This window comes from Trachinotus anak, unplaced genomic scaffold, assembly GCF_046630095.1.
Source record: "Trachinotus anak isolate AG129_WGS33_773 ecotype Australia unplaced genomic scaffold, CSIRO_AGI_Tana_v1 ptg000002l, whole genome shotgun sequence".
NCBI classification, from domain to species: Eukaryota; Metazoa; Chordata; class Actinopteri; order Carangiformes; family Carangidae; genus Trachinotus; species Trachinotus anak.
The window spans coordinates 16,516,323-16,529,832 of NW_027273853.1; the positions used below are offsets into that span (position 1 = coordinate 16,516,323).

The following is a 13,510-nucleotide window of genomic DNA, read 5'->3' on the forward strand; positions in this document are numbered from 1 at the left end:
GTTGATTACACTAATTAAGGCAAGCAGAAGAAGTTTCATACTGAAAAAATACTTTTAACTATTTTTCCTAGATCTTCAAATTTTAAGATGGGTCAATTTGACCCGGAACATAACAAGAGGGTTAAGATGATACATGATACTTTAGTGACCAGATGGAAACGAAACGAAAATGCATACCTTTCTTTATGGTCTTGTGTGTAAGAAAGGTTGATTTGTCAGGTCACACCTGCTCTAGCTAGCATTGCTGATGCTATCTAATGTCATCACTTCACTAAATTTTATATTTGTGTTCACTTTACCTGGTTGGTCGTCGACATTTTTCCTGAATACCAATAACAACGAGGTGAAACAACTTCACAAATGCGACACCAGATACCCTGTCATCTCTGCTGTAGTTTGAATGTGTGGAAACTTATGGATTTCAGCTTTATAGTCACAGCCCCATGACAAATGCAGCTGCCTCAAATCCTCTATTTCACACTTATGGAGGCACTCTCTGTCACACATGCAGACATCCACGCACTCCCATGAGCATGTGCACAAACATAAACACACTTCCTACATGTCACATGCACAATCATACACAATCCCTAAGAGCAATGCCGCACAGCTCAAATAGGCCAGCTAATCCCAGCCAGGGAGTGCCCGTATGTGACTGTGTGACTATGTGCATGTGGTGAGTGTGAATGTGTGCGCGCATGAATGTGCATGAGGAGCGGACCACAGAGCGGAGAGGAGCAAGTTGGAGAGAGAGAAAATCAGAACAGAGAAAGAGAAAAAGGCTGACAGACCAGGATAGAGGGATGAAGAGAGAAAAACTAGAGAGGTGGAAAGAGAAAGGGGATGAAAATATACTGAGGCTGAAAGCAGGGGAGAAGTGTCAGATGACATGGTTGGATAAGAAAGCATAATAAAGGGTAAGCCAGAGAGACAAAAAGAGAGATGGCGATAAAATAGAAAGAGATGGATTCCAGATAAAGGAGAAACTGATAGGCAGAGGAAGAGACATAAAATCAGAGAGAAGCTGAGAGTAGGAAGAAGGATTCCCTGCTCTGAAATGAGCAGTTTAGGCACCAATCGTGCCAGGCATGGGGCCAGCTGACAGGTTCAAAGCAGAGCACACATAAAGCCTTACATAGTAATTCCTTCTCTGAACCTAAGACCGCAGCCCACTATGACTTTTACCAACATCAGCTCTTTGAGATAAGGCCTAAACTAAGGTTTGTTTCTTTAAAAGATTAAAAATCAATATTTATAACCTAGAGGACACTGAGAATCGACCTATGAATCACTCATTAGGTATTTTGTTCTACATATAAGCCTATTGGCTGAGGCTTTCATCTACATCAACTTACAGTAAATGAACAGGTAGGGATTGATGTCTTTCTCAAGGATATTGTTAATGAAAACACACTGGTTATTGCAAGGACCCACTGTTAACCTTCCACATATAGCAGGGTCTCTCTGACCTCTAAGAAAGCCATGTGAGACTGTATTACTGATTGTGTGAATGTTACAGATCTTTGGTTTTATGAATCAAAGCACAAGCACAAGTATTGGGGAATTGAATGGCACTGGTGTAACTGTGTGTGCCTGATTTTTGATGATACTGTAAACCACTGGTGCCAGTGTAATGATTCTGCACCCGCAGTGCCACTGTAAAAACAGAAATGATTCTCCTAAGGAAGTAGGTGTTGTATGGGCTGGTATCAGTTATAGCCGATCAAATCAATACCTTTCATTCTCATTAAAAGCAGAACGTTATAGTGCACCAACAGAGGACTGAGAGTGTGCTGAGAGGAAAGTGAAGTCCTTGTCTGGGACACACAGTGCTACAGGCGCAAATATAGGACACCCCAAATATGCCACCAAGGGCCAATGATGTCCCCTTTTAAGATGAATTGATATTTCTGGGGATGCTGAAACCTCTACCACTAGGTTTTTCATTTCTAAGATGTGCTTCAACTGTTCTTGAAACATCACTGCAATTTTGTTCATATTATTCGTACCATATACTTAGTATACAGCTTGGGAATTTCAACAACTGTGGTCGAGTTGTATATGTGAAAGATTAACACTTAAAATAAGCTAAAGACACAATGTTGGCAACAAAAATGGACCACAGGGTGGAAAAAAGTGGCCCAAAGTTTCAATAAATAAATAAATCTAGCTATTTTTTTTCTAGAGAACAAATGTTGTGCCTTGGTTTTGTGTGTTGCATATGTCCATCCATATGTGTCCATCCCTTGATAGGTGAAGATTTAAGGGAAGAGCAATCTTAGCTGTGCTTCATTTGAATGAAAACAGTATTTTCTTTTGGGTTCAAATCTATGTGCGACATCAAGACCACAAAATATTATCCAATATTATTACATTGCAACATTGTCACTATAACCACAAAATCAACATTTGGTGAAGCTGAAGCAGTACAAACAATTGTGAACTACAGCTGGCAATAGGTTGTGACACCTGTCAATCAGAAACACCCCTCAAAACATACTTGAGAATAAGCCTTAATATCTCCTTAATGGACAATAAACAAATAAATGATGCCCCAAATTGCCACCAGGGCACACTTTGGAAGTGTGATTAACTACTGAGATACTAACTTACTTTTTAAATTTAATTTGATGAATCACTAGATCACTGAAGACAATTTATCATAAATACAAACACAGACAATGTGTGGATGGGATTGTGTTGGTGACCTCTGCTAGCTAAAACCATAAAGCTCACTAAAGCACCAGTTATGCTGAGCTAATGCTAAGAAATGCACCAGTTGGCAGAGGCACAAGTGTAACTTTCAATGCCAAAATTACACAGCAGCATCAAATTTACTGGATACTGACACTCTATTGTGGTCCCCTGGCCTTTTAGGTACAAGAAACTTTGACAGAAATTACCCAAGAGTCAGGTAAAAACCTGCTTGAATTAAACTGAAACTCTGCCAGCAAAAGGTCTTCGTACTTGATCTGCCTTGGCAGGAAATTAAGGTCCATAATGTTGCAGTATCAGAATAATGAGGCTGTGCTTAAGCACTTGTATAAACACAGCATTACGGCATCAGCAGCGACAACAGTGACAGCTTGTAGTTTGTTTAAACCTCAGTTTATTTCTCATCCATTTGTCAAAATTCTGTGTCAGCTAACATAATTACCTGTGTCCATCTTTCCGTCCTGAGCAGCTGGTCCATCTGGTATTACACTCTTTACTTGCAGGAACTCATCTGGCTCGTCACCTCCTATGATTGTGAAGCCAAATCCCATGTTGCTCTTTTGCAAGGCTGTGGACAGGAAGTTGCCCTTCAGCTGGGTTGGGTCCCTCGTAAACAATGGCTTCTCTGCAGGGACAGAAGGTTTTGAAGCATGATATTTTCGTATCCTTGTTATTTAGAAAACTTGGACATTTGATCTGTCAGATTATTTTTGCATTAAATCATCTTTTCAGTGCTGAATGAATGAACCTACTGCACTGCATAGGTTCAACCTACTGAGGCTATTTTCTGAAAAAAAAAAACAAAACAAAAAAAACACACCAATAAAAACACACTTCCCTGATAAATTCCTGATAAGATGACTCATTGGAGATATGTAGTTTTCACTCAGATGAAGCAGTACATAATGTGCGTGCCTGGATTAACCCACTAGGGGCCTGAGGGTGAGCATGTTCTCTGTCCCCTGTACTGCCAGTGATCTCCCTTCGACCCCGTACATTGTGACATTGTGCATCTGCCCCATCAGATACTTATGAAACTGCCTATGACATGGGTTTGGAAGATAATGAGAAATGCACAATGTTCAGTGTAAAAAGAAACCTGTACAAAATCTGCACAAGTAGGAACATTAACAATCGATTTTAAAATATATCAGCACGGTTTTTCAGGGTTCTTTATGTCCTGAGCATGTTCTTTCTGCACTCCTGTCATTTCCATATTTGTGTAACTGAATGAGTATGTCAGCATGTCTTTAAGTACTACACATCCTGTAGTGTTGCATGTGTACCTCTGTATATAGTGGGAAGTGGTAGAGCAGACAGACCCTGGCTCTGTATCTGCCGCTGCTGCTCCAGGCGTCTCTTGGCTTCCAGGACCGGGTTCTCAAACTGAGTCCTTCGATTGATGTGACTGAAAATACATTGCATCATTAAAAGTAATGGAAAAGGGATAATTTAGAGCCTTTTCTCGAGACAAAAATAGCAATACAACAATGCAGTTCTGAATTCTAAATTTTACAGAGAAATAAGAGCCTAAGAACCAAGTGAAAGAGCTCATTCAGAACAACGCTGCCTTTCAGTGTATTAAATTATTGATGCATTTAAAGGTCCTGCACAAGTATTTGGTTGACACTGCCATGAATCATGTGTTAGGTTTATTGCAACTGTTTGGATGGGAAAAGCTACACTTATATCATTACATCAGTACACTGAATCCAGTGACCTTGTGTTGCTCCCAGCATATAGGCACCAGAGCAGAGGGCTTAATTTAAAAAAAACGTTTTATGGTAACACTGAGTCAAATGAGGAAAGGGTTGTTAGTCCTCTTAATCCCAATGAAAATCAACAGTCAAGCTCACCAACTTGCAGTGAGTGCAATAAGAAGAGGAGTTATAAACATCTCCTAAGCTTAAGACCCAGATATTTTTCTCAGAAGTTGGCAAACCAAAACAAGGATTAAATGCAAGTAAAAATTAAACTAGCATTCGACACATACAGTATGTGTTTCTGCTGGGTTTAAGTTTTTACCTCCAATTAGAGTTCATTTTGGTTGGACTGGAAAAAATGTAATGCCCTTGCAAATAAAACAGCACAGCAACATATTCAATAATTTTGACCAGGTGAACAGATTTTATCAGCAGCATACTTAGGATAGGACCTGCAGCTGAGCATTTCACCATCAGTTTAGTCAAATGAGCAGAACGACATAAAAAAGAAATGAAAATTTAGTCATTTATAATTCATAATGAGATGTTGTAAACCATGGAAATTGATTTCCTGTTTTACTACAGAGCAGCTGAGATAACCAAATCAACAGGGAGACTTACTCTACATAGTAGCTGCCGTAGATGGGATCATCTATCTTCTCCCAGCCATAGGGCAGCTCTGAGAGGAAGGTGGAAACAAGAAGAGGGAAATTAAGTCAGTTTATGCTCAGAGCAGAAGAAGGAAAGTAGACACTAAATTGAACCACTGAGGGGAGACAACATGAATCTCAGGGATCACAGCTAGACGTTCCCAAAGTGCTCCTTTAATAGAGAGACAACACTTCGATCTGCAGCAGTGGCTTCTTCATGGAGACACGAATCACAACAGAGACATCAATACAAAGCAAAGCTGGGCAAGAACATTTAAATCGTCTGACACGTCGCATCCTGCCCTCTCTTCCTTTCATTCTCTTCCCTTTGTCGTGTGCACAAATCCTTCATGGCCAAAATGCCTTCGCCAGACCACTTCATGGTTGTCTCTTTTTTCTTTCACCCAAGCACTAATTTTTCTTTTGGATTGCTTCCATGGCTGTTGTGTCAATTGTTTCATTCTTTCTCTCCCTGCTTCTCTATTCCCTCCTCACTTCCTCTGTCCCTTTGCGGATTTATCTCTCCTCTCTCCATCGTAAAAGAACTGGGTCAAGGCACTGCTAATATTCCCGTACTCTATGCCCTATTATATTTATTTATCTTACTTCTCATAACTTCTCACTGACACGCACAAACACTCTTACACACAATGTACAGTGCACTGTAAGGAGCGCCCTCTGTCGGTGTATGCAAAATTCAGGATGTTTTGGTTTTCAGCTTTACCATTCAACCTTCATTAAGGCAGAAGGAAAACAACAAGGGGATTGACCTAATACTATAAGGCTAAGGTAACATACAAAAATGCACGCCCACAGTAACATCTAGCATTCATCAGTGAGTGTTACTGAAAGGTTGATCTTCCTCCCTCATATTAATTCATCCTTATGTCTTGTCTAATAAGAAAAAAGGCAATTCATGAAATTCATGACTATGTCAGTAGGTGGGCGTTTCCCACAAGGAAATAAAGCAAACCTGATGGAATCAGTAGAATACTAATGTCATACAGATTGAAAAAGATGACAAATACACTAACAATAAGTTATCATGGACTTGGCATGACCCTGACCTTATTACTAAAATACAAATACACACACATACAGGAATTTACACAAGAGCTGACAACCTTGGTGGTAAAAAAGCTCTAGGTGAATAAAAAAAAGTGAGACAAAGTGGGAATAGAGTGTGTGTAAGGGTGTGCTGGGTGTTGGATATGGAGAGGTGTGTGCTGGTGGCAGGTGGTGTGGGGAGTTTAGCTGTGATGTTTCTGCACCGTACATTAGCTTGCACAAGGCAGTAACTGCTCATGCCCGGGCAACGCCACAACCACTGGAAGCACAATCTCAATACCAACCAAAATGTGTTTGTAACACTATGTATCAAAAATTGCCAGGTACCAAGTAACTGCATCTAACACAGAGCCTGTTTCATAGTCATGTTTTCTTATTGTTTGATGAGATCTTGTTTTGCCTAGATAACATTTCATATTTCAGAACTTTTGCTGCTTTTGTTAAATGAAAAATTGTTTTTTAAGAAGTTGGCAACAATAATTTCCTAATGATTTTGTGTCCTGGAGAGAACTGTGCAAGTTGGTATAGGGAGAATAGGAGCATCCTTCAAAGTGTTACTTACATCCAAGTCATTTTTTTCTAATCATTCATTCGTCATTGGAAATATGCTGAATTGTGTCCTTGTCTGTCAAATTACAGGCCCGTAGCGCATTACTGAAATGTTTATATTTCTCCAAACACGGTATTGTATTGGCAAAAGTACAGAAAACTCAACCCAAAACTCTACCCAAACCCTCTTAAGTTTTTTCAGTTTCACTGACAGACTCACACACACACACACACACACACAAATCTTCAGCTCTATTATTTTTACAATTATTTAGTCCCTGACGCTGATACTGTGGCATCATCCCTTCATGCTGTAATGTAATTATGAACAGATTTGTAATCTTGATAACAATAATCTGTGTGTGAACGTGTGTGTGTGTGTGTGTGTGTGTGTGTGTGTGTGTGTGTCCTGGCTGCTGAGCATGCTGACTGTGCAGCCCAAGGTGAACGGGTGGATGCTGCAATTATCTTTTCTCTGCTTTACTGTTTCCTCACACTGCCTGCACTGCACTGTCATTACCTTAAACGACCCTTCTCATCCCTGAGGTGCAAAAGTCAGATGGATTCACACTTCAAACCACCTTAAATTCCCTCCCACCCTTTCCATGAGCCACCTTAAATGTCGGCCTAACTCATCCACTAGTCGCTTGCCCTCCCCTAAAGTGAAAGGGAGACAGTTTCCATGGAAACCACCAGTGAAAGTCTTTTTTTTTTCTTGCCTGAGCTGAGGGCTCTGTCTTGTCTCTATTTCCTGCTGCTGAAATACAGAGAGGGAGTGTTTGTGTGTGTTTTTATGCATTCATATGAGTCTATATTTGCAGTGCGTGTGTGTTTGTGTGTGTGTGTTACATGGCTTGACTGTGTTTGCATGTCTGAATGAGTCAATCAAACACCTCGTCATGTGTCTGTGTATAGAACGAGCACCAAGGTGTTTGCTTGGGTGTTCCAGTGCTTGTTTATGGGTTTCTGTATTTGTTTCTCTCAGACATAAATTCTAATTCTGATTTCTCTGCATTAGATGACTCATCTTCCCTCTCACACAGTCTCTCTGACCCACAGGCAGACCGGAACAGATACAATAAACTCATCTGACTCAGAAAAAAAAACATATTAACCATGAACTCAAGAACCCAATAAACTCCAACCAAAAAAACAACCTCTAAAATTTCAAATAATATCAGAGCCAGAATAACAAGAAGGGATGCAATTAATGATTATTTTCATTATTACTTCCTACCAAATGATTTTGTCAATTAACTGATTGTTTGGTCTTTGACATGTCAGAAAATAGTAAAAATACCCATAGCAACTTCCCATAGCCCAAGTTTACATATTCAAATTTTTTGTCCAACCAAGCGTACAAACCTCAAATACATTTGTTTAATATCATAGAAGACTAATTAAAACCATTCCCACATGAATAGATGGGAACAATGCTAACATAGTAAGTATAATGTTCATGATGTTCACAGTGTGCTAACAGTTGTAAATTAGCACTAAACACAAAGCACAACTGAGGCTGATGAGAACTTATTTGATGAAAATGATCTAAAATATTAATCGATTGTGAAAATAGCTTCACATCAAGTTTCACTGACTGACTAATTGATGAATCAACTAATTGTTGCAATTGTTAATTACAAGACTGCCCCTCAGTGTTGTGTTATTGTATTTACACTGCCGTATTAAAGAGAGCATAGACATGAAATAACAAAGAGCTGTCAAGACTGAAATAAAGAGACAGAGACAACAAGAAAATGACATTAAAAGAGAGGGAAAAATATAGGCAGAGAAATGGTCCTGGTCCAGACACGACTGAGTGTAACAACAGTGATGTAACTCAGAGGTAACATTTTAGCACAACTCCGTCACTGAAAGTCCCTCAACTCTCCTCATACGCAAACCTCTCTCAATCTTCATTTGTCTCTTTCTTGCTTTTTTGAAGAAGAGGCTCTCACAGTGCATCTCTCTGCAAATCATCACATCATCTTCCTCTAACGTCATTATTTCTCATATTTCTTGGTGCTGTCACCATCTCTGTCTAGTCTCATTTCCTACTTCACACTCACTCTGTTGGTTACAGACAGGGTTTCAACATTGTGACATCGGCCTCAGGGAGGAGTCCTGCCTCTAAATGAGCATGAGCAACATATTTTCATCAACATCACAGTAAGATTACTTTAAAAATGACGTTGGGATTGAATGTGAAGGCAAGGGCAGAATTGAAACCAACACTTGCAGTTATTTGAAGCTTGTTCCACCCGTTTCTTCCCTCCTCTGAGTGAGAGAGGAGATATAGGCTTGTGTTACGTAACAAAAGACAGGCCTGACAAAAAGACTGCCAGCGAACCAGATCTGCGGTGACAAGCCTTTGAACCAGTCAGTCAGTACTTTGAGTCAGTCTCAGCATATAGATACAACACAATGCACACAAAAGTTGCACATTTGTGCAAACACGTCAATACAAACAAGCATCTCCTCATATACCCCAAAATGCAGCAATGGAACAAAGCAACCCTGAGAGGTTGAGTGAGGGGAAAGGGAATAGTGAATGAGGATGAATGAAATGCTAAAGGAAAGTGGAGCAAAAAGACCAGACATGCATGAGACGGAAGCAACGGAAAGGGAATAACAAGAGGGAGGATGCAAAACCAGCATTGATGAAAGTATGCCTGAGTGTTTGTCTGCTTTCTGCCTAAGGCAGTGAGACTCTGGGAGAACCTTCAGGCAGATGGGCAGTTAAAAACAGCACCACCCCTTACTGCTGTCCCCTCCCCACATTTATTGTTTTATTCACTCTTCTTGCAGAATCTGACATCCTTGCTTCCATCCATATTTCATCATTCAAAAACTACATGTCCATTAATGTGGGCAAAAAAATGGAAAATTGTCTCTAAATAGTAACTTGCTGCAACAAAAGCATGCAAATAGTGTAAACATCTGAAAATAGGCAGTGCAGCATATAACTAAGAGGTGATCATTAAAAGAAAACAATAACATGATGAGTAAAGTACAGGGCAGCACACTGGATTAAACTACTGTATATCCTTCTGTCATCCAGGTGGCCGCTAAACTGTTTATACTGAAAAACACAACATTTCCTGGCAACTAAACCTGTTTTCTGGAAAGCATCAATTCAAAGGTGCTGCGAGAGATGCGATGTGTCATCCAAGACCTTCACAAATGTTCTGCTAACAGCCTTTGATTCAAAATCCTCTGCCAGTGATCGCTCAAGCATTAACTTCCTTTAACCACTGTTTCCCCAAAGACAGAAACTGGCAGACCAAAAAAAGAGGAAGCCCAAATCACCTTTGCACAGAGAATAAACTGCAGACAAATGAAAATAAAGAGAAAGAAAGGCAGACAGAGGAGGAGATGGAGGGCAGTACATGGATATTTTTGCCACTTTAACAAACATGGCTGATTTATTGGCTCCCTACTTATCAGAGATCTTCATTAGTCAGGCAAAATGCAAAAAATAGTCTTTTATCACATATTATATGTTTTAACATGGTCATGGAATTCAGATGTTGACATTAACATATCTTACTGTCCTTAGTCAGGAAGACTACAGAAGGATCTAATGACAGACTTAAGACTAAAGTATGAGAATTCAAAATGCAAAAATCTATCTAAATACTTTATGTAAAGAGCAGAAGTGAAAGCATTTTTGACAGACATTCATTTTCCCCAGAGGATGAATGGTGATAACCTGACTTTTACTCTAGTGCCACCTGAAGATGGATTCCTATGAATTAAGTTAGACATTCATGTTGCCTCCAGGATTAATTGTAACAGCTTTGATGTAACTACTTTGATGATTCCTTGACTTTTCATTTATATCAGAGTCATCAAGTCAAAATTGTAATGCATCAATCATTTTGGTTTACGACTAAATATTGGAAAAAAAAACATGACATTCCCATCAGCCTCAGCTGTACTTTGTCGTTTTTTTAACTTTGTTAAATTCACAGTGGGTTCAAATTCTAATATTGTGCTGAAGTAGACCCAAACAGAGCCAGAAGCAACAGCAAGTTGCTGCACTAATACACAAAATGAGTGATCACAGAGCACTGCAGTTGACAGATATTTGGCTTCTCAACATCGCTGGCGTTGGTGAACACCGATCTGTGCTCTGCCAAGATGAAGCTGAAGTATGTCGGCCATGTTTGTGAAAAGGGTTTGTGAATTGACAACAGTGATGTGTGTGTGTGTGTGTGTGTGTAGAGAGAGAGTGAGGACCAGTTTGTGCAGAGCTGAGTGGGGTTATTAGAATTCCTGTCACAGACCGGCCCTTTACTGGGCAGAGGGAGTGAGGGAGAGAGGGAGAGAGGGAGTGAGAAAGAGAAAAAAAGAGAAGAGGAAAATTGAAGGGAGGGAGATTGAAAGGGGAGAGTGACACAGAAGTGAGGTGAAGGAGTGCAGAGGGAAGAATGGAGGAGGGAGAAAATTGAAGAGTTGGAGAAGAGAGGAGAGGTAGAGGAGGTATTGATTCAGATCTCGCCCTGGAGAATTACATCACAATCTAATTCGCTGACCAAAGGCTGTGACAGCAGTGAGGATGTAAGATCACCTCATTGACATAATCTGATCACACCGAACCACCACAGGAACTCCCTTTTATTTACATGACTGACATTAGTACTAAACGTCGTTGTATTAAATTCCTGTTCTTAGTTTTTAGTTTCTGAGATTTCATTTTTGGTGAGTTCAGTTGCAGAAAATATGGTCACAATCTCCCAAGCTGTTCCTGAGTTACAGTATTGAATAATGACCGGAAATGTTTTTGCAGAACATTGTGTTGTGAAGTTGACCTTTGACCATTTGGATATGAAATGGAATCACTTCATCATTTTATCCTATTGGACATTTGTGTTAGATTGTGTCATAATTGGCATATTAACTTGTGAGTTATGGTCAAAAACATCTTTCATGAGGGTGTTCCTGATGTATTGCATTCACAAGAATGTCAGTTCACCATGACCTAGAACTTCGACCTTTGCCCACCAAAAATTAATTAGTTCATCCAAATTTCGTGCCAAATTTGAATAAATTCCCTCAAGGCTGTCTTTAAATATCACATTCAAGAGGCCAAAAACATGTTTTTTGAGGTCACAGTGACCTTTGACCTTTGACTACCAAAATCTAATTAGTTCATCCTTGAGTCCAAATGGACATTTGTGCCAAATTTGAAGGAATGTCCTTGAGGAGTTCCCAAGATATTGCATTCACAAGGTCAAAGCTATGCTTTGTGAGGTCACTGTGACCTTGAACTTCGCCCTTTCACAACCAAAATATAATGAGTTCATCCTCGAGTCCAAGTGAATGTTTGTGCCAAATTTGAAAAAAATTAATTCAAGGTATTACTGAGATATTGCGTTCACAACAATGGGACGGACGACCAGAAAACATAATGCCTGGATGGTGCTGACACAGAGGGATAAAGACGAGGCTAGTGACACACCATATTTTCTTGTCAATCAATCCCATTAAAAGACCAAAGCAAACAATGAATTGATCCCACCAATGAGTACTGTTTGTGTAACTAAACCCAAATATAGCTCATTCCTCTGTGCCATAGACCACCTTTGTTGTCTCAAAACTATTAAAAACACATAGCTCTAAATCCCACATACATCTTCGTGCTGCTGTGAATAGTCACTAGAGCAATCATCTCAGACCCTGTTAGGGTTCCAGAAGATAAATCCGAAGGGCTACGAAATGATGAACAGGTTAATAAAAACTATTTCTGCTAGACCAAACAGCATATTTTTCAGACTTCTGTTACAACTACTCTTTGTTTCTTTTTCCTGGAAAGATTTATCTCTTCAGGCCTTTAAAAGTTAAAAAAATCTAAGAGAGGAAAATCACTCTTTGGTTCCTCAGCTCATCTCTCATGAATAAAGGTGATGAGGCGTCATATGTGGGTGCTGTCTCTGTCTAAGGGGTCACACGCTGAAAAGTTTGAGAACCACCACACTCGAGCATCAAGTGCGTATCAATCTGCAGCTTAAAACTGTCTTAAACAATTTCACTTTTTACTCATGTTTGAGTGGTGTTTGCTAAAAACTGTTAATTAAACTGTATATTTGTGATTCATTTTTAAAAGGTTTACAGGGTTTGTTGACAATTAGACAAATATCTGATACCAGCCTTATCTCTAAACACAACAAAGTTTATTCTGGAGTGATGAGGTCTGGACCACAGGTTATAGTCAGAGCTTTATAATAAGGTCCAACGACTAGTGTCTTCACATAAAGCATGTCCTCACAGCTTACAGCCATCTTATTTTAATTGCAAATGGTCATGAGACAGAAAAGAATACTGAATGAAACTGAATTCATTCCTCTCTGCACATGTAGCTAGACCATTCAGTGTTAATGAACATGTCCCAACAACAAACCTAGAATCGTAAAATGTATTTGTCAAGTTTATTCTTTCTATATTTCATAATCCTGTAAAGAACAGTGAGGCCAGCAGCAGAATTAAAAACACCTCAAACAACATCTCTTTTTCTCAAGGAGGGTAAACACTCTGGAACAGTCAGTCAGAAACAGACGATGCAGGTACACAAATAGTAGGAAATGCAGAGATGGCACACTGCCATGAATGCCTAAACGTGAAGATGAACAAATACAAAAGCTTATAAACGAAAGGGGGCAAACAGGTAAACAGGTAGGTACAGACTCACCGTCTTCCCTGCATTCTTCTGGTGGCTTTGCTTTCTTTGCGAGTCGAGGATCCAGCCATGATGTAGTTTTGGTGTTGTGACTGAAGAAGCAGAAAGAGATGTAGATGAAGGCAATAAGGAGAGGAAAGGGGCAC

General features: G+C 39.7%; 1 protein-coding gene across 8 annotated transcripts in view; it reads right to left on the minus strand.

Moving 5' to 3' along the window:
* Positions 1-13,510, minus strand: part of magi2b (membrane associated guanylate kinase, WW and PDZ domain containing 2b) — a 75,921-nt gene that overhangs the window by 19,442 nt on the left and 42,969 nt on the right. For 7 of the 8 annotated variants that reach the window (XM_071501987.1, XM_071502036.1, XM_071501977.1 and 4 more), the window contains 4 exons: positions 13,377-13,456; positions 5,040-5,097; positions 4,002-4,123; positions 3,158-3,340 (listed from right to left, as the gene is read on the minus strand). In XM_071501987.1, the coding sequence (XP_071358088.1) occupies positions 3,158-3,340; positions 4,002-4,123; positions 5,040-5,097; positions 13,377-13,456 (443 nt within the window). The remainder of the gene's footprint in view (positions 1-3,157; positions 3,341-4,001; positions 4,124-5,039; positions 5,098-13,376; positions 13,457-13,510) is intronic. The other variant, XM_071501995.1, reaches the window with a different exon arrangement.